The 20,250-nt window shown below is 45.8% G+C and overlaps 1 protein-coding gene across 4 annotated transcripts; it reads right to left on the reverse strand.

Annotated features, from left to right (window-relative positions):
• Positions 1–107: 107 nt before the first annotated feature.
• Positions 108–20,249, reverse strand: LOC114602599 (putative oxidoreductase YteT). 4 transcript variants are annotated; one of them, XM_028741010.2, is made up of 15 exons: positions 20,139–20,238; positions 17,314–17,463; positions 16,236–16,346; positions 15,242–15,326; positions 13,835–13,908; positions 12,442–12,501; positions 10,213–10,320; positions 8,850–8,906; positions 6,956–7,086; positions 6,302–6,356; positions 5,586–5,678; positions 4,659–4,793; positions 3,110–3,211; positions 2,641–2,805; positions 118–2,156 (listed from the first exon to the last, which is right to left on the reverse strand). In XM_028741010.2, exons 2-15 carry the CDS (start codon positions 17,407–17,409, stop codon positions 2,040–2,042), a joined length of 1,389 nt encoding a protein of 462 aa, XP_028596843.2. In that variant the 5' UTR covers positions 17,410–17,463; positions 20,139–20,238; the 3' UTR covers positions 118–2,039. The 4 variants fall into 4 exon arrangements, 3 of the variants coding, with proteins under 3 accessions (XP_077787417.1, XP_077787416.1, XP_028596843.2); XR_013393571.1 differs by lacking the exon at positions 118–2,156 and having other exon boundaries at positions 2,699–2,805; positions 3,023–3,211; XM_077931291.1 differs by lacking the exon at positions 10,213–10,320 and having other exon boundaries at positions 108–2,805.
• Between the last annotated feature and the right edge of the window lies 1 nt (position 20,250).

Here is a 20,250-nt window from a genome sequence, read left to right on the forward strand (position 1 = left end):
AAGAGGCCGGGGGCCAGCGCTGTCCGGAGACACTTCCGGGTCACGTGGCCAGCGTGACAAAGCTGCATCTGGCGAGCCAGCGCAGCACACGGAACACCGTTTACATTCCCGCTGGTAAGCGGTCCCTATTTATCTACTTGCACCCGGGGGTGCTTTCGAACTGCTAGGTTGGCAGGCGCTGGGACCGAGCAGCGGGAGCGCACCCCACCGTGGGGATTCGAACCGCCGACCTTTCGATCGGCAAGCCCTAAGCGCTGAGGCTTTTACCCACAGCGCCACCCGCGTCCCACCCGGGTCCCCCAGTAGCACCTTAGAGACCAACTAAGTTTGTTCTTGGTATGAGCTTTCGTGTGCATGCACACTTCTTCAGATACACTGAAACACCAGACCTTTATATAGTGAGAGGGTGGAGAGCGGTAGGTTTACCACACCTGTCAGCCAATCACCCATTCCCACCATCCTTCTGAGTAATACCCCTCCCCACCCTCCCACTATATATAAAGGGCTGGTGACTTCTGTTTCAGTGTATCTGAAGAAGTGTGTATGCACACGAAAGCTCATACCAAGAACAAACTTAGTTGGTCTCTAAGGTGCTACTGGAAGGAATTTTTTCATTTTGTTTTGACTACGGCAGACCAACACTGCTACTTAGCTGTAATAAAGAACAAACTTAGTTGGCCTCTAAGGTGCTGTCAGGGACACTGGTGGTGCTGTGGGTTAAACCACAGAGCCTAGGACTTGCCAATCAGAAGGTCGGCGGTTCGAATCCCCGTGATGGGGTGAGCTCCAGTTGCTCGGTCCCTGCTCCTGTCAACCTAGCAGTTCAAAAGCACATCAAAGTGCAAGTAGATAAATAGGTACCGCTCCGGTGGGAAGGTAAACGGCGTTTCCGTGTGCTGCTCTGGTTCGCCAGAAGCGGCTTAGTCATGCTGGCCACATGACCCAGAAGCTGTACGCTGGCTCCCTTGGCCAATAAAGCGAGATGAGCGCTGCAACCCCAGAGTTGGCCACGACTGGACCTAATGGTCAGGGGTCCCTTTACGTTTACCTTTTTAAGGTGCTACTGGACAATTTTTATGTGTATTTCTATTGGGGCATTAAAACATCCTTAATTAAAATATCTCGTTCTCTGGCATCTTCAGGTAGGAAGGGGAAACGGGCAGCTGTCTGAAACTCTGGAGGGGAGCTCCTCAAATACAAGGCTGATCCATGGGTAAATTGTTTTATGAAGCACCTTTCCTGTGAGGCGATTTGCAAACCTACAGTAAAATCAACGAAAACAGGATTTAAGAACAGTGCAAGCACCGGCTTGAAAACAATAGTAAAAGTAAAGAGACCATTAGGTCCAGTCACGGATGACTCTGGGGTTCCGGCACTCATCTCGCTTTACTGGCCGAGGGAGCTGGTGTACAACTTCCGGGTCATGTGGCCAGCATGACTAAGCCGCTTCTGGTGAACCAGAGCAGCGCACAGAAACGCCGTTTACCTTCCTGCCGGAGTGGTACCTATTTATCTACTTGCACTTTGTGCTTTCGAACTGCTAGGTTGGCAGGAGCATTGAAAATAATATGAAACACCTAAAACAGACCTTTTCACGCAGCTGGGAAGAATGATAAATACCAAAACGTCCTGGAGTGTTTCCAAAAAGTGCAAAGAATTCACACTGCCATACCTCAGCAGGGATGCTGTTCCTCAGAATATTGGAAGCCCCACTGAAAGCCCTCCCTCCCTGGTTACTGTTGGGGGCTTCTTCGGGACTTCCAGGGAGAGAAACTCCTGCAGAATCAAGAGTGGGGAGGGCGTGTCTTCCTTGAATGCAAACTTAGAAAATTGAAATACGTTCCTGTAGTTCTTGTGCTATAAAGGAATGATAAGGATGCCCTTAAGATCTTTGGAATGCAAGCTGTTAACTGCTTCATTTTAAGTATGCAAGCAAGCTGCTCCCTACATCATAAGTGATTCAGCTGCATAGAGTAGCGTTAATCATAAACCAGCATAGCAATTGACCATGAGATACAACATCACCTCCCCTATCTTTTTCACGGTTCTAGAAGCACAACCCGATTCTGTTTTCTGGATCTCTCTGCTTCAAATACAAGGAGATGAGAGTTTAAGGTGTCTTCTGGACCGGTTCGAATCAGAGATGGGTTATTCTCCTGTGTTTTTCAGAGAAAAACAAAAGATGTTTTAGCAAGGCCTGGAGATGAATAATAAACGCCTAGCATTTGTAGAGCCCTTCAGAGTGTTTGAATTCACATTTATTCTTGGGAATCCTTAAGGCGAGCTTATAAGGTAGGTCCTGTTATTAGGTGTACCCATTGTACAGAAGATGGAACTGAGGCTGATAGAAGCCTCACCCAAGGCCAATTCAGAATGTTCCATGTGTACAAATCTGCATTTGCGTGCAAAAAAAATAAGTCCTCAGCAATGTTCCAACACACACGAAGTCTTGAAAGCACTGCAGGCTGTGCCCTGTAGCTATCAGAAACCAGTGTACACACAGTACAGTCTTTATGACTCTGAAGATGGGTTTGAAAGCATAGTGGGCAATCTCAGAAGCAGAGGGGTGTGTGTGTGTGACAATACAATTCCATACTTATTGGGGAATTAAAGCGAGGTGCATGCGCATAATAAACTCACCGCCACGGCTGAAATGAAACTCTCCATGAGGTAGTAGTCAGCACCACTATGAGCACTTAAGCACATTGGGACACAGGCTGCTTTATCTGGAGAAAAGCTGCTTTTCTTCCTTTCCAGGAAATCATAAATCTCCACTGGTCCTGAACCCTCGCAGGAAAGTTCTCCCTAAAAATAAAAAATGCAGGAAGGTAAAACTGTTTTCTGAAGACCGCCAGTGTTTAATATGACCAGAGGTGAAACTGACTGAAGGATTTTAATTTTATTCAGACCCCACCTTTTCTCCAAAGATCTCAAGGTAATGGATGCACTCCCTCCCCCCACTCTCCAGTCTATCCTTACAACAACCCTGTGAGGTAGGTAAGGCTGAGAGACAGTGACTGACCTTGGAGATCAGATTGCAGAATTGGGAATTCCCTGGGTGCGGCCTGTGGGTGCAATTTCATGCACAGAGCCCTGCAGCTAAGGTTACCTTTGTCCCATAGATGGTTGTTTTCCTCACACCTAGTTTGTGTGTGAAGCCAACCATTGTGAAGGCGACAGTGGCTCCACCTTCAAACTCCATATTGACAACCTGAGGAGGAACATGAAATAACAAGTGAAGACCGGTGTACAGAACATGGCAGGGAGCTGGAAGCAGGTTTCAATTTCCATTATTTAAACGGATGCTTCTAAAACTCAAGACTGGTTTCAAAGCATGCCTTCTGTAAGCACCAACTTGGGCTGATGGAAGTTACAGTCCAGACCACATTATCTGAGAACTGCGGGCTAGCAAACTTGGAATAGAAAGTGTGGATGTGTGTGTGATAGATTATACACATACACAAATATCTGAAACCTTGAAATCTTAAATCAGGGTTTCCCAAAGTTGGGTCTCCAGCTGTTTTTGGACTACAATCCCCATCATCCTTGACCACTGGTTCTGCTAGCTCGAGATGATGGGAGTTGTATTCTAGCAATGGCTGGAGAAACCCTGTTTTAAATTAGCAAAGTAGAGCCGTAACAAAACATCCCACCCCCAAAACTGACAATGAAAAATGTCACCATTCAGAAGTTTTATGTTGAGCATTGACATTTGGGTTTCAAATTCTAAAGCAAGGCCAGCTTTCATTGGCTTGGAGTCGTTACTATTTTCACCAATCTGAAGGGACGTTTCTGATTGGTTAAATGAAATGACATAAGGAACTGTCCCCTTGCTATTTCGTGTCAGTTGTCGGGAGGCCATCAGAGGTGCATGTCAGATACTGCCATATAGCTGACTGCCCCTGCAGACTCACTGGGAGCCAGCTGCTCTTAAACTATCAACTCCCTGAGAGTTTATGCCAGACTGGACTTTGCCCTTGAACTCTGATCGTGCCTCTTGCTTTCCCAAACAGAAGACAGAGATGTATGTGTGTAGAAAACTGCACAAAGGTCAAATTTGCATTGTTCTGCCTCCTTTTTGCCACCCTGAACATTACCCAGGAGAGAATGCAGCCCTCAGCTTGAAAAAAGGTTCCCCAGTCCTGTACTATATTAAAGTCAAGCAATTCATACTTCTAGAAAATATTCACTGCAAAGGTGCAGAGGATAATTGGAGGGTGGGGAGCATAGGCTATGAGATTAACCCCACCCAATGGACTAGAATGTGGTCTAAACCTCCCTTTAAATCCGTATCAGCGGAAAGGAAAGAACTCACTCTAGAAAACTCACTTACAGATGGTACCTAACACCACAAAAACTAGCGCTAATACACCCAGGAACCTCACCAAAATGCTGGTGAACCTCACCAAAATCCACAGGCACATACCTCCACAATGTGGTGAGAATGCCCCCAAATCCACCTCTTCTGGACAGCAATCATATAAGAAATATGCAAAATAACTAAACAAGTTTTAGAAGTCACCCCAGAACTTGCCCTACTGAACATCTTCCAAGACAATAATGCTGCCATTTCTGTGACTTGTCAATTTGGTTAAGAAATAACCGGAGGAGGGCGGCTGGGGAGAAGAGGAAGGAAGGTTTAGTGCAAGGCTGCATACCTGGTGATTAACAACATCATTGTCACACTCGTAAACGCACCTTCCGTAGGGGCCGTGGCGCAAGGCGTTGGTCAGCGATTCTATATCGTACTCACCACTATGACAGACCACAGAAACTGGCCACCCAAAGTATCCCTGGGATGAAGCAAAAGGAAGACCGTGTCAACAGCAGCTGCCCAGCAGGATCCAGCCCATCCTCAACAAGTTCGGATCTTAGGAACGCAAGAAGAACTCTGCTGGATCCAGAGTCTGAAGACTGGATCTCCCCAGCCAGCACACTAACCGCTACACCTCACTGCTGCAGCCCAACTAGCCCCACCGAGTTCTGTGGCCATTTACCATATACACCCAATATTGTGGGATTCTCTCCCAAGGGAAGTTAGACTGGCTCCCTCTTTCATGCCCTTCCACCAGAAGGCTGAGACCTTCCTGTTAAGAGAGGCCTTTGGAAACTAAGGTGCGGACAATGCTGATCTCTGGGCTGCTGACCGTGGGGAAAACTGTATTTTAGCTTCTGGTTCCAAATATGTCCTGATGTACTTTAATTATTGCGTTTAACTGGTTTCTTTTTATTACTTTGTATTTTAGAATGGTGTTTTCAAATGTCAAAAGCTACCTTGAAACCCAAGTTGGGAGAATGGCGAGTTAAATAAATACATTAAATTATATAGATATAGAAAAACAAGTGTGTGTGTGTGTGTGTGTGAGTGATTTTCTTGTTGCAAACTGAAATCATTTTCATAACTCTTTTTCTAAACTGCCAGGCACTTTCAAATTGATCAATGTACACCTCTACAGTCAGAAAAAAACAAAAAATAAAATTAAGTGATTGGTTTGGTTTTTCCTTACTGAGTAACTTGTTAACCTGTGGTGGGGGAATAAATAAATCAACCTATCTCCAAGGTAAGAACCTCTCCCAGTACCTACCCTCTCGGCCTGTGCCAGATAAATCTTCTTTGCTGAATACGGGCAGGTTTGTTCAACCGAACAGTCTAAACAGCGATCTGCGGCTCCTTCCGGCTAAGGGAAAGTTGGAGAGAAATCATTGCTGAGAAACAAATGGCGCACTATAACTAATCCAGAATGTGGCTCCCAGTATGTTTCCAGACACAATCCAAAGTGTTGGTGCTGAACTTTAAAGCCTCGGCCCCGTATACCAGAAGGAGTGCCTCCACCCCTGTTGTCCAGCCCGGACACTGAGGTCCAGCTCCGAGGGCCTTCTGGCGGTTCCCTCATTGTGAGAAATGAAGTTACAGGGAACCAGGCAGAGGGCCTTCTCAGTAGTGGTACCCGCCTTGTGGAATGCCCTCCCATCAGATGTCAAACAGATAAACAACTTTATGAATTTTAGAAGACATCTGAAGGCAGTCCTGTAAAGGGAAGCTGCTCAGAGTGGCTGGGGGCAACCCAGGCAGATGGACGGGGTATAAGAAATAAACTATTATTACTATTAAATTCACAGACAGCATCTCAGAACATCATTGCTTCCACAGTATGGATTAGAGGCTTGATTTTATTTCAGGGGCAAAGTTGAAAGCTGGCAGGAGGCAGCTCAAATTCTCCACTCACCCAGTGCGGCAAAATGCACAAAAGACTCTTCCTTTAAAAACATAAAAGAACAACCATTGGAAAGTTTGACTGACCTTGTGCTCTTTCGTGAAATGGGACAGGTTGCCAAAAGACGACACTTTCAAACATCTGAAAGAAGAATTGGGGAGGGAAGGGGAAGAGGCATTTTGAGGTTTATTTATTTATAACAATATTTATAAAACACCAGCACATTTTTTTTAAAGTATCAAGACATCATACAATAAAAACATAATAAAATCCAGACCAAATGGCCAACGTGGAAAAAGATCCATTCTCTTTAAAACACTTGCAACTTGAAACAAATGCATTTTCGGCATCTTTCAGGGCTGCAGGGGCCTGTCTGATTTCCTCAAGAGCAACGTCCCAAACACACACACACACACACACATCCCTGCATATTTTACAAAAACTATTCCAATCATTTCCCCATTATTACACCCATCAAAGTTTATTTACACTGTTCAATTTATCTTAATGCTGCCAGCGTTTTCAGCTGTGCGCAGTTATTTTCCATATACTCAATAAACGCTTGGCAATCTTCTTTATACGTATGTTCTTCTTGCTCTCTTCTTCTATATGTTAAGCCTGCAAGTTGTGCATATTCTGTCAACTTAAGTTGCCAGTCTTCTTCAGTTGGGACCTCGCTCACTTTCCGCCTCTGCAAACAATGGCAGCCTCTTAGGAGAGAAGGGTTCTGCCTTGCATACCTTCTGCTGCCCATCCAGTAATTGATGAGGTCGACATCGTGGCACGATTTAGCGAGCAGCGAAAAGGTGCTCTCGGCTTCGTTCCGCCAGTTTCCTCGTACAAAGGAGTGGGCAAAATGCCAGAATCCAACCTGGGGGGGGGCGGGGTCAGGGAGAGAAAAGCAGTCTGTGGTCAGTCTCGAGACAGGGAGCAAGAGCTGCTGGAATGGAAAGCATGAAGTGCTAAAATTTAGGTGGGGAACTTGCCTCCTCACAAGCTGTTGGACCCTAACTCCCATTAGCTCTATCAGCCAGGGATGACAATAAAACCTTTTTCGTTTAAACAGACTTTTCCCCAAAGGTGGCCCAACTCTGTACCACGAATAATGTGAACTTTTAATAAATAATAATAATAATAAGTATTAGATTTGTTGGTCACTTGTTAGAGGCCCCTGAGAGACTTACAACTTACTTAAAAGCATAAGCAAATTATAACATTAACATGTCCATGCAATGCAAATCATAAACTAGTATAAAGGTAAAGGTAAAGGTACCCCTGCCCGTACGGGCCAGTCTTGCCAGACTCTAGGGTTGTGCGCCCATCTCACTCTATAGGCCGGGGGCCAGCGCTGTCCGCAGACACTTCCGGGTCACGTGGCCAGCGTGACAAGCTGCATCTGGAGAGCCAGCGCAGCACACGGAACGCCGTTTACCTTCCCGCCAGTAAGCGGTCCCTATTTATCTACTTGCACCCGGGGGTGCTTTCGAACTGCTAGGTTGGCAGGCGCTGGGACCGAGCAACGGGAGCACACCGCGCCACGGGGATTCGAACCGCCGACCTTTCGATCGTAAACTAGTATAGGCACACGTAAACAAACGCAGCTTTTCTGATGTTTTTTTTGTGTGTTTTAGGACATTCTTTTTTCTTTCTTTTTAAAAAATGTATACTGTCCAACAGACTTTCATATTTGCACACAAATCTGTGCAAATAAATGCGAGAAAATATTATGAGAGCTTCCCCACCCGCTCAGAAACTTAGCTAAACACTTTTACAAGTAGGCTGGAATAGCTCGATAATGTATCATTTGTCTTTTATTGCACCATCCACACACATGGTCCTTGACCAAGAATTTGGGGACAGGTACACTGCCCAAAAGGATGACTGGTAGGGTGGAAGGCAGGGAGCCCAACAGTAGGTGGCGCTAGAGCCAGTGGCAGGTGGACTCAATGGATTCCAGTTTCATCCCTATCCTCCTCTCTGCTGAGTCTTACAAGGGGCAACACTGAGACTAAGCAGGAGGAAGCTGACAAGCTGTGCCACTCCCCAGAACTGATATAATTACAAAGGCAGGCAGGCAGGTGGCTGAATAAGGGCAGCATGGGGCTAGTGGGGGAAGGGAAAAAGAGAAACAGGCAGGAGAAAATGTGGGGGGAGTCATGCTATTACATCATGAGTGCAAGGAAGCGTGTTTCATAGGATTCAGTGTAACCTGGGCATGTAATACTGAAAACGAAGCCTTATGAAAAATGCTTGAAGGAGCTGGGTATGTTTGGCGTGGAAAATAGGAGACTGAAAGGAGATATGATAGGCATCTTCAAATATCTGAAGGGCTGTCACATGGAAGATGGAGCAAGCTTGTTTCCTCCCGCTCCGGAGGGTAGGACTCGAACCCGTGGCTTCATGTTACAAGAAAGGAGATTCCAACTAAACATCAGGAAGAACTTTCTGACAGTAATTGTTTGACAATGGAACGGTCCCTCTTGACAGGTTGTGGACTCTCCTTCCTTGGAGGTTTTTTAAGCAGAGCCTGGATGGCCCTCTGTCATGGATGCTTTAGCTGAGATGCCTGCATTGCAGGGGGTTGGACTAGATGACCCCATGAGGTCCCTTCCGACTCTATGATTCTATACTTACAGGTTCCAGGTGCTGAATGTGGCAGATGTCTCCAATCAGTCCAGCGTCTAGGAGTTCCTAAACAAAAATACAGTGGTACCTTGGGTTAAGTATTTTCGTTCCGGAGGTCCGTTCTTAACCTGAAACTGTTCTTAACCTGAAGCACCACTTTAGCTAATGGGGCCTCCCGCTGCCACTGCGCCGCTGGAGCACGATTTCTGTTCTCATCCTGAAGCAAAGTTCTTAACCTAAAACACTATTTCTGGGTTAGCAGAGTCTGTAACCTGAAGCGTATGTAAACTGAAGCGTATTGTAACCCGAGGTACCACTGTAAACAGATAGGGCAGAGAGTTGTCAGAGAAAGAGAAAACGGGAGTGGAAACCGAGGGTGTCCACTCGTTCGCCCCCTGCCTGGAACAGAAACCAATCCAGCGAATGCAGTTGGTTCCCTCAGTTTATTTGAGGTTTGTGTTGGGTAGAGGATCAGGAGACAACTGCACCCACTGAGGAGGCTGGACAAGAACTCACAGAGGACCCTCTCTGCCACCTTCCCCTGTGAAAGAGGTGAATGTAATTAAGGTCAAGCTTCTGAGTCACTGTTCTGTGCCTTTTGACCCTCGTTAACCATCTCCTTTAAAAAAGGGAAATTTTGTGCATGCCAGCAGAGGTGTAGAGTAGGAGTCTGAGAAGAGAACATGAAGGAGACATAGAAAATAGATAGTGTGAAGGAAAGCATTTTGTCAAGGGCATACAGGAGGATCCCTTCTGTGGGAGCCGGCTGGGTGAATTACCACGGCGTTGAACTTTCTACCAGGAGAATAAAGGGCAGGCAAGCTACCTTTGACCCCTGTAAGAACTGCACTGTTTCCTTGCACTTAAAGGACTGCACTCTCTCGTGAATGAGAGAGAGAGAGAGGCTTAGTATTGAAGCCTTGCGTTAGACGGGTTGCCTGTTTGCTCATCTAAACGCTACCTCTGAGTTAAAAACTCACAGACCTCAGTCTCTGTGAGAAGTGGTTCCTTCAACACTGGGGTTGGAGGGGGGAACCCGCTGTGCTGCAGAAACAACCAGCACTCCTTCCTTCAGGCCAGAGGGTTTGGCCCTTTATAGCTCTGAAGTTCTCTGCAAGGAGGTGGGGCCGCCTGATTTGCACGCAGAAGGTCCCAAGTGCAACTCCTGGCATCTCCAGCTAAAAGGAACAAGTATCAGGCAAAGAAAGAGGACTCCCCAAGTCCCTAATCCCCCACGCCTCCTTCTCTAGCTTCTCAGTGGCCATCTCTCTCACATCCAGTCCAGTCGACACGCACTGGTTGAGTTTGGAATTAGAAGGGCTGATATTTTTAAGAGTACGTCCTCCCCTCACTGTCTGCCTAGCTGGCATACCTTTATTTTCAAGGACACTGGATGGTAGCGCAGGACGTGACAGACTGCAAGGATGACGTCGTTGGTTTTACAGGCCAGAACTATTTCTTTACAGTCCTCTAGTGTTACCTGATCGATCAAAAGAGGGGGGAAATAAACAATCAGTTTCAGCCAAGGCAACACTGGTCACCTCACCTAGGGTAAGCCAGGTGCCCTCCCCCCCAGGACTACAACTCTCAACATCCCTGGCAATGCCAGCTGGGGCTCTTGGGATCTGTAGTTCAAGAACATCCCAAGGCCACAGCTTCCCTGGCTTTGTTTCCATTGATAAAAGCCAGATCAGCCACTTATGCAGAGACACAGCAGGGAGACTCCTTTCTGGACGGTGCTTCCAGCATGGAGGAGCCTTTCGCCCAGGGGTGGGGAACCCAATGCACTCCAGGCATTACTGGACTACAACTCCCATCATCCCTGATTACTGACCATGGCTGATGGGAGTTGTAGTTCAACATCTGGAGGCCCCCACCTTGGCTACCCCCTGCTCTTACCTATTTTAAGAGCATAGGGCATTTCCTACCCCTCTAGGGCAGGGGTTAGGCCTTCCAGAGACGCTGTTGGGCTCCAAGTCCCACCAGCCCCAGCCAAGCACAGTCAATGGGTAAGGGATGATGGGAGTTGTAGTCCAAAAAGGCCCCCAGGATGTGGACATATGGAAACAGTCAATGGAAGAAGATCAACAACCAGCTAGATTCACTCTTGAAGGCATTTGGGTCTTCTCAGCAGCGGTTAGAATTTCACAAGTGAGCAGAATGAGCAGGAGGGCTTCCGAAGACAGCAAGGTCGGCTGACTGACCACGCGAGACCATGAAGCCCAGAGACTTACAAAAGAAATGCTCGACTGCTCACAAGGAATTCAGTCGGAGATTCTGGCCTGAGGAAAGAAATTATAGCTGACATGCACACTTTTTGGCTCAGCTGAGTGCACATTTTTCGATCTCAGCCAAGTGCTACAAAGGCAGAGGAAGTGCGTCAAAGAGTCAACAGGCAGCAGAAGAACAAACCAAGGAAGAATTCTTGGGAGCCCAGAAAACAGACCCAGGAAGGAAAGACCTCGCTTGGCATGCTCTGAGACAGCTTCTCCTTTCCACTGGAAAGCCTGTCCTTATGGTCCAGCATGCAGCCATTATACCTCTGAGTTAACCCTGGACTTGCTACTGTGGCCTCAACAATTTCCTCCAGCAAGAGGTCCTGCCAGCACACAGCATTCGAAATTCTCCAGGGGAAATTTTGCGTCTGGCCTTCAGCCAAGTGAAGATACACCTGGAGGTGCATGCCTAGGGACCCTTGGATCTCGACTATTTTCACACACTAGCATCACATATAATGAATTCTATCCGTTATATTTTACTTGAATTTCAGGAACCAAAAAGTCATATTGAAAAATACAACTTTCGAATTGTCTGGCCCCCAAAAGGCAACTACCTGTAACCCTGGTTTAAGGAGCCATTTAATGCCTAATATATACCATATTTTTCGCCCTATAGGACACACTTTCCCCCCTCCAATAATGAAGGGGAAATGTGTGTGCGTTCTATGGGGCGAATGCAGGCTTTCGCTGAAGCCTGGAGAGCTTCAGGAAGCTATCCGCAAGCCTTGGGAGCTCCGAGGGAGTTCCCGTCGGGCTCCCAAGGCTTGCGGATAGCAGCCTCCAAACCTGACCTGGTTTGGAGGCTGGCGGTGGGGAAAGCAGCGCTTCTCCCCACCACCAGCCCCACAAGCTCGGGGGACAGCGGGGAGGCAGAGCACGCTTTCCCGCTGTTCCCCAACCTGGTTTGGAGGCTGGCAGTGGGGAGAAGCGCTGCTTTCCCCACCGCCAGCCCCACAAGCTCGGGGGACAGCGGGGAGGTGGAGCGCCGCTTTCCCGCTGTTCCCTGACCTGGTTTGGAGGCTGGCGGTGGGAGCTGCCTGCATCCTGAAGCCTGGGGCGCGCTGAGCCACGCGCCCCGGGCTTCGGGAAGATATCCGCAAGCCTGGCGAGACCGGTGCGACTTCCTGCCGGGTTCCCTAGGCTTGCAGATCGCAGCCTGTTCTGGGGGCTGGGGTCGGGGGAAGCTCGGGCTTCCCCCAGCCCTGCGCCTGGGGGGGGGAATAAATTTTCCCCCCTTTATTCCCCCCCCCAAAAAAAGCCCGGTACGCCCTATGGGGCAAAAAATACAGTATATGAGAGCTTCTAACACAGGCAACACTTACCGCCATGGGCTTTTCCAGCAAGATGTGGTATCCTTTGTGGGCAAAAGCCACTGCCGGCGCCTAGTGGGGAAGAGACCGCCACAAATTACCACCAAGCAGCTGACATTTCAATGCATCCTTAGTGTCTTGGGAAAGGATTTTTCTAAATACATAGTTCTCTTTTTTTATATATAGCAACTTAAAGGCAGACATCCTATTCAGTGGTCCCTCTCCTCTGGAACCGCAAAGACTCCATTTTGGCTGTGTTTGGATGGTGGTCTTCTGGCTTTCAGCAGAAGACGGAATTGCACAGCAACAATTGGCCAGTTCCTGTATCATTCACAACCAGTGGGGGCTGGCCCATCAGGTTGCATGAGGCAACCTCAGCCTGCCCCCACCTTCCTTCCTTCCTTCCTACTTACAGCTTAGCCCAGGTGTGGCACAGACCGCCAGCATCCTACTAGACAGTCTCGGTGTTGCCCCTGGTAGAACTCAGCAGGGAGGAGGATGGGGACAAAACTAGATTTCCTTGGCTCTGCCAGCCACTGGCTCTGGCGCCACCTGCTGGTGGGCTCCCTGCCTTCCACCCTACCTGTCTCCATGGGCACCAGCCACCGCTAAGCACAATCTCATAACCCCATCCCTTTCCTGAAGCAAGGTTTTGGGAAGTGGCAACTGGCTGGCCCTTGGATCACTCCAACAGCCTCCTCCTTCAGAACAGTTTTTAATGCGTAAAACAAACTTTGCAAAAACCATACTAAAATGCATGGATAAGCACACATGGTGTTTCAGGGGGAAAGGGGTGTGTGTGATATGGCAAAGCGGATATTAGGGAAACTAGGCGGCACCCTTTTCTGTTCTGCCTTGCGCTCGTCACATGCAGCGCCGTTTCTATGCCTCTGCAGTTTGCTTTCTGCCAAAATGGATGCTATTCATCCTGCTGTCAGGAAACAACGTGGCTTAGGTAATTTGCAGAGTTAATTCATTGTGCACAATAAATTGCCGCCGAGTTACTCCACCCCACTCGTATAAACATAAAAGGAAATGGGGGAGGCGGAATGTAACCAATTTCACATCCTTTGCAGACCAAAAGCAACAGCAGTGAATACTGATTGTATTTCTCGACTTGGAAGGAACAAACTGACATTGGCAATTTCCTCTCTGCTTTCCATTCTCCAACATCCTTGGTGGGCATTCCCATGGCTGTATGGGGGACACTGTTAGATTCAGAGGCTGTGTGTGCTCAAGGTAAACTCCTTCCTGTTTCAAAGTATATCCCTAAACTACTTCTACTTTTATTTCTCACGCAGGGCTAAGCTGAGCACTGCCACCAAAACTGTTTGCACGCAAGCAGAGTCGAGATGACTCAGACTTGACTCAAGAGAAGCCTTGAGTGGGAGAACGTTAGCAGTACCTTGTGAAGGCTGTCGGGCGTTGCTATGATAACAGCATCCGCAAACCTCTCTTTCTCAGCCGCTGCTGTCCAGTCTTAAAAGAATAAGATTGAACAGTGAAAGGATGAACCGCAAGAGCAGAAAATTACACATATTATGCTGCTGGGTTCTCTTCCCCTCCATTACCTGTTATTTAGCATAACCTTTAAATGATTATTAGGAAGAAAATTCTAAAAAATATTTATCTATCTTGGAATCACCGTACCCACAAACAGGCATTTATCACAAATGTACATTCTCACATCTTGGGGGGGGGGGGACGGACCATAATGGGGTGTATACAACTAATTTCTACACAGACAAAACTCACTGAAATGAATCAACCTACCTTAGTTCAATGGGTCTACTCTGAGTAGCACTAGCATTGGATACAACTCAGTGTGTGAAACGAAGCAAAATAAGATCTCAGCCAATGTTTACAGAGGCAGGAGGAGAGAGAAAAAACCAAGCCCCAAAACAGTCAGAGAGATGTATTAAAAAATTTTCAGCCTCGCCTTCCTGACAGAGTTTTTGTGAGGATAAAACTGGGGGGGGGGGGGGCAGGGGAGAAATAGCAGTGTGCATGTTGCAGTAAGCTAGCTCTTTGGAGATGGGGAGCATATTTACTGGAGAAACTTCTAGCTTCTGTGCAATGTCACAGGGATGTAAGAAGGCACCGTTTTTCCATTCCGCCCTGAATGAAGCGCCGTTTCTGTTCCTCTGCAGTTCACCACTGGCCAAAAACTACATTATTTGTCTCATGGTCCGCTGTGCCGAAATTGAGTTTACATTATTTCCATAAAGAATCAACCAAATTACATTGTCAATGGGTTATCCAGACCCCCCCCCCCTTTCAATGCAAAGAAAACACAAGGTACTGTATATTGAAATCAGCAGCAACAATTGGTATTTGCTGGGTTGGTTTACTTTTCCAGACATAGGACGAATAAGCAAACATTGGAAGAGAAGAAGAGTTTGGATTTGATATCCTGCTTTATCACTACCCGAAGGAGTCTCAAAGCGGCTAACATTCTCCTTTCCCTTCCTCCCCCACAACAAACACTCTGTGAGGTGAGTGAGGCTGAGAGACTTCAAGGAAGCGTGACTGGCCCAAGGTCACCCAGCAGCTGCAAGTGGAGGAGCGGAGACGCGAACCCGGTTCCCCAGATTACGAGTCTATCGCTCTTAACCACTACACCACACTAGCAATTGCCTCTTTCATTTTCACCAGAATTCTGACACCCAGAGGCTATATCCTGATAGTGGTCAATTTTCTCAATCCCACCCCCCCTCTCCACACCTACATGAATTATGCTGGAGACCACAGATGGGACCCTCTCTGTTTTGGAGCAAGGGCAGGGCAGAGATATAGAGTAATAATTGCATACCATCAAACACATTGTCCTCGTCAATGCCATGAGCTTTCTGGAGCCTCTTCCTCGCAAATGGATGTGGGTCTGCCACACCAATCACCTAACGAAGGGAGAAAGCTGTCAGCATCTCGCAAGCAGATAGCTGGACTATGACGGTCCAATGCAGGCTATTTCAATACAGCTTAGTTCTCAAACGTTTTGGCTCCCAAACACCGCAAACCCGGAAGCAAGTGTTCCCGTTTGCGAACAATTTTTGGAAGCCGAATGTCCGACGGGGCTTCTGCAGCTTCAGATTGGCTGCAGGAGCTTCCCGCAGCCAATCAGAAGCCACACTTTGGTTTCCAAACGTTTTGGAAGCCGAACAGGTTCCGTTCGACTTCCGAGGTACGACTGTACCATGGAAAGCATAGTGGTCCATTTAGTTCAACATCCTATGCTCACAGCAGCCAATCAGATGCCCACGGGAAGCCTGAGTGAAAGCAATACTCTCCGCACCTGTGAATAGGACTGGTTGATATATTGATATACAGTGGTACCTCGGGTTAAGTACTTAATTCGTTCCGGAGGTCCGTTCTTAAGCTGAAACTGTTCTTAACCTGAAGCACCACTTTAGCTAATGGGGCCTCCTGCTGCTGCCGGAGCACGATTTCTGTTCTCATCCTGAAGCAAAGTTCTTATCCTGAGGTACTATTTCTGGGTTAGCGGCGTCTGTAACCCGAAGCATATATAACCCGAGGTACCACTGTATTGTCCAAAACCAGTTTAAAGTCCATATTGTGATAGCGGTTTCATAATTTTTGACCTGGCAAAATCATGAATTGCAAATCATTGGTCTGTGTGTTTGTGCTATGCAAAAATCGCAGTGCAGAAAAATGGGGCATTTGCTGGGGGGGGGGGGGCGGGGATGAGTATCAAGTGTTTGGTTTGAAGTCCACTGCACCTGGAGCTATTTTGACATCAGGAGAAGGGTGTGTTCACAATCCCCAGAAGATCCCTGAGCTGCTCTTACCTTCATGCGTGCAGGAAACTGCTGAGCAAAAGAGGAATAATTCCTTCCCCGACTTCCAGCTCCAATCACGAGAACAGTGACTTGGCGAGACATCTCAGTGTTGCTTTCCATCTGCGTCAAGGAAACAACAACTTAGGACAAGCTTACGGCTGGGAAGTTCCTGCAAAGTTATGGCTTTATCTGGATTTGAATGCATCCCAGAATTTATTGCTGACAGCTTCAATGTACTTCCAGGGAATCATCATCATATTAATCATAGCTTTCTTTTTATCTCCCCGCAATAGCCATGTTTCTGCTCTGCAACATTCTCCTTCTTAAATTGTGAGCCACAAGATGTCAAACATGCAAGGCCATTGTTTGTTTCTGCACCTCTGAAACATTTGTACTGTTATATGTAACGAAACGACCTATTTTTTAAAAGAAAGAAAGAAAATGAAAAGAACTTTTGCAGAGAGAATTCAGGAAATGAAACTATCCTCAAACCACAATTTACTTACCGTACATGCCTGCTTTGTTTGCATTTCCTGGCTTCCTTTGCTAATCTTGGCAGCGATTCAGGGAAATGTCAAGAGGTTGTGAAGCCTCAGGCCTTAATCATCAGCTTCTAAAATGTCCTACAATGTCCTTACAATTTCAAGCCTACTTCTCAGTCATAAGGTCTAGAAACTTGATATATATTTAAAAAGAAGAAGAGGAGGAGGAGGAGGGTCTCACAAAGTAGAATTCTATACTCAATATCAAATTCCAAATTACCCTAAACTAATCAATAAAAACATTTATTTTATTTTTCTTAGATTTAAAACGGGCATGTATAGAAGAGGCAAATCATGATGTAGAAATGAGTAGTCAGCGCTTGCAGGGAGAAGCTCAGAACGAGCTTGCAAGAGAGATTAAAAATAATAATAAATGGTTTTCTGCAGCTATGTTTGAAGCAAGAGGAAGAACAAGCAAGCAAGCAGAAGGTCCTCTGCATGGAGAAGATGAAGAAATGCTATTGGGTGTCAGAGAGAAGGTAGAATTGTCCAACACCTATCCAGGGCCTGCTGAGCCGTGTTCAAGGATTACCAAAGGAACTCACATTTGTAATCTCAGAGCTTCCTCCTCTAACATTTGAGAATTCTTGGGGAACAGGTGAAGTCCCTGTGGGCTGGAAGCAGGAAGGTTTTGCTCCCATCTTCAAAAAGGCAACTACCAACTGGTCAGCTTGCTGTAGATAACAGGAAAGGTCCTAGAACAGAATTAAACAGTCGGTCTGTGAGCACTTTGAAAAAGATGCTTTGATTACCAAGACCAACCATGGGTTTCTGAAAAACAAGTCATGCCAGACTAATCTTATTTCTTTTCTCTTTTTTGGGGTTACAAGTTTGCTGGATCAGGGGAATGCTGTGGGTGTAGCGTATCTTGATTTCAGTAGAGCTTCCTGGTAAAATGTAGGCTAGCTAGACAATATTAGTTAGGTGGATTTGAAACTGGCTGACTGACCCAAACAGTGCTCACCAATAGTTCCTTGTCATCCCATAAAAGAGTGAGAAGTGGGGTGCCACAGGGTTCTGTCCTGGGCCCGGTGTTGTTCAACTGCAGCGGCTCGTATACTTGTGGCCAAGGGATGGAAAGATCGCGAGGGTCCAAAATAACAGATTGGCAAATCAAATCACACAAATTGGTGGAGACGGCTCAATTGACTAGTAAACTCAGAGGAAACTCAAAGCAAAAATTTGTGGGAAAATGGGATGGTTATAGAAGATATGTGCAAAAATACAATAATAGTTTTGACTCCGTGCTAGCATTCGAGTGATAAATTAACTAAAAGGAGGTGGACAACAATTAAGGATGTATTATGTTTTCAGAATGTATTGGAAAATTTATATAGAAAGGTTTATTTTTTGTGTACATTCGATTGTAAGATAAAATATATGCAAAGGGACTTGACAGGAAGTCAAAGTTGAAGAAAAGATTTTGGAAGATAAAAGGGGGGAAATATTTACTTTCATTATTATCATTTTGTGTGCGGGGGTGTGCGGGGGTGGGTGGGTGTCTGCACATATGTGTGTGTTTTTGTATGGAATGTTTGGGAGGAAATAAGACGGTAAATAAACTAAATATTGATGTATGCAATTTTTATTTCTTAATTATATTTAGTGTTAGTATGGTTGTATTTTTTTGTAACATAAAATCATTCAATAAAAATTATTTTTTTTTTTTAAAAAGTGAGAAGTGGGGTGCCACAGGGTTCTGTCCTGGGCCCGGTGTTGTTCAACATCTTTATAAATGACTTGGTTGAAGGAACTGGGCCGGGTGCTTGTCAAACTTGCAGATGACACCAAATTAGGAAATGTAGAATTAAACGAAATGATACGAAGGGAAAAACTGGTGACATAATAGTTGAAATGTATAATAATAATAAGATTTGAAAGAGGGTAAGATATTGCTGAATATGATTTTTTTAAAAGAGAACACAGAAAAGGGAGATGTGAGGAAGTCAGGAAAGAGGGTTATGAAGGTAGCAAGCTAGAAACAGGATTTTTATCTTTTTCTTTCCTTTTTTTATGTATCTCTATGTATTTTCTTTTGTATTTTCTAAGTTTGTGAAATTTTTTAATTGTTTAAAATTTTTAATAAATATCTTTAAAAAAAACCAACAAATTAGGAAATGTAGCTAACACCACATAAGACAGAGTCAAGATTCAAGGATTTAACATAACCTTAGCAGATGGGAGAACTAGGCCAAAATTAAGAAAATGAATTCCAATAGGGACAAATATAGGATGGGGGGACATCTGGGTTGACAGCAGCACAGTACATATAAGAAAGTTCTAGGGGTCTTAGTAGACCACAAGCTTAACGAGAGTCAGGCGTGTGATGCAGCAGCAAAAAAAAGCTAACACTGTTCTAGGCTGGATCAACAGAAGTATAGTGTCCAGATCAGTGGGAGTAACAGATCCTGCCTTAGTCAGATCCTGTATCCAGTTCTGGGCAACACAGTTTAAGAAGGATATTGACAAGCAGGAAAGTGTGCAAAGGAGAGCAACCAAGATGATCATGGGTCTGGAAACCAAGCCCTATGAGGAACAGCTGAAGGAGTTGGGTATGTTTAGACTGGAGAAAAGAAGACCGAGAGGTGATATGAGAGCCATCTTCTATGCTTCTGTGAATAAAGTGTGTCCAATTTGTTTTTAAAACTGCTAGTTTCGGGTGGCATCCAACATTAGTCCTGCTCAGAGCAGACCCATTGAAATTAATAACCCAAGTTATTAATAACCTATTAACTTCAACAAGTCTACTTTGATTTGAACGTCGGCTACAACACGTTACCTGTATTTTAATAACTTTTGTCTCATTTATTTTATTTTATTTGTTGATACTTATTCAAAGATACACATATACATACCCATTACAAAGTATATTTTTATGATATGCCGAAATAAAACTGCTCTTTTTTTAGATTAAGTAGCTAAGCCAGAAGGAGGAAAATACAAGAAAAGGATAAATCGAAAGAAGGAGAAGGAAGAGAGATGGAAAATAAAGAAAAAGCTATTTTTTTAATGAACGTTTTATATTATTTTATGTAAACCGCTTACAGATGGTATTACCATTACTATTATTAGGCAAAATGCAAATCCTGGTAAATATTTAATATTTAAAATTTTAAGCCCCACCACCTTTCCACCTTGAGCTCCTTGGAGGAAACGTGGGGTGTAAAAGCATTTAATACAGCTTAAAAATGCAAGCCCGCCACATCCCACATAGCGCTGGCTAAAGAGCAAGGGGAAACTAACGTCGGGGAAGCTTTGCGGCGATGCTTTGAGACCATCACCCTGGTTTGTTTGTTTTAAAGTGATTTCCTCCCGCTAACAGCATCCCTTCGTGTTATCCGTTTTGTAGTTTGCATTGAGAGAGACTCACCGGACAATAGCAGAGCTCGTTCTGATCTGATCGCTGAGCACGATTAACACCGACCTCAGAACAGAACGCTCAGCTGGGCAGGGAGCCACGCCCACTTCCAGATTCCCCATTC

This window comes from Podarcis muralis, chromosome 7 (assembly GCF_964188315.1).
Source record: "Podarcis muralis chromosome 7, rPodMur119.hap1.1, whole genome shotgun sequence".
Taxonomy (NCBI): domain Eukaryota; kingdom Metazoa; phylum Chordata; class Lepidosauria; order Squamata; family Lacertidae; genus Podarcis; species Podarcis muralis.

What these genes read in the sequence shown, in the direction of transcription:
- LOC114602599 (XM_028741010.2), bottom strand. Translation starts at nt 17,409, where the DNA reads ATGGGAGCAAAACCTTCCTGCTTCCAGCCCACAGGGACTTCACCTGTT. An exon ending in ACATTCAGCACCTGGAACCT is followed by an intron (nt 7,087 to 8,849) that starts GTAAGTATAGAA and finishes GCCCCCCCCCAG; the next exon opens with GTTGGATTCTGGCATTTTGC. An exon ending in TACTGGATGGGCAGCAGAAG is followed by an intron (nt 6,357 to 6,955) that starts GTATGCAAGGCA and finishes TTCTTCTTTCAG; the next exon opens with ATGTTTGAAAGTGTCGTCTT.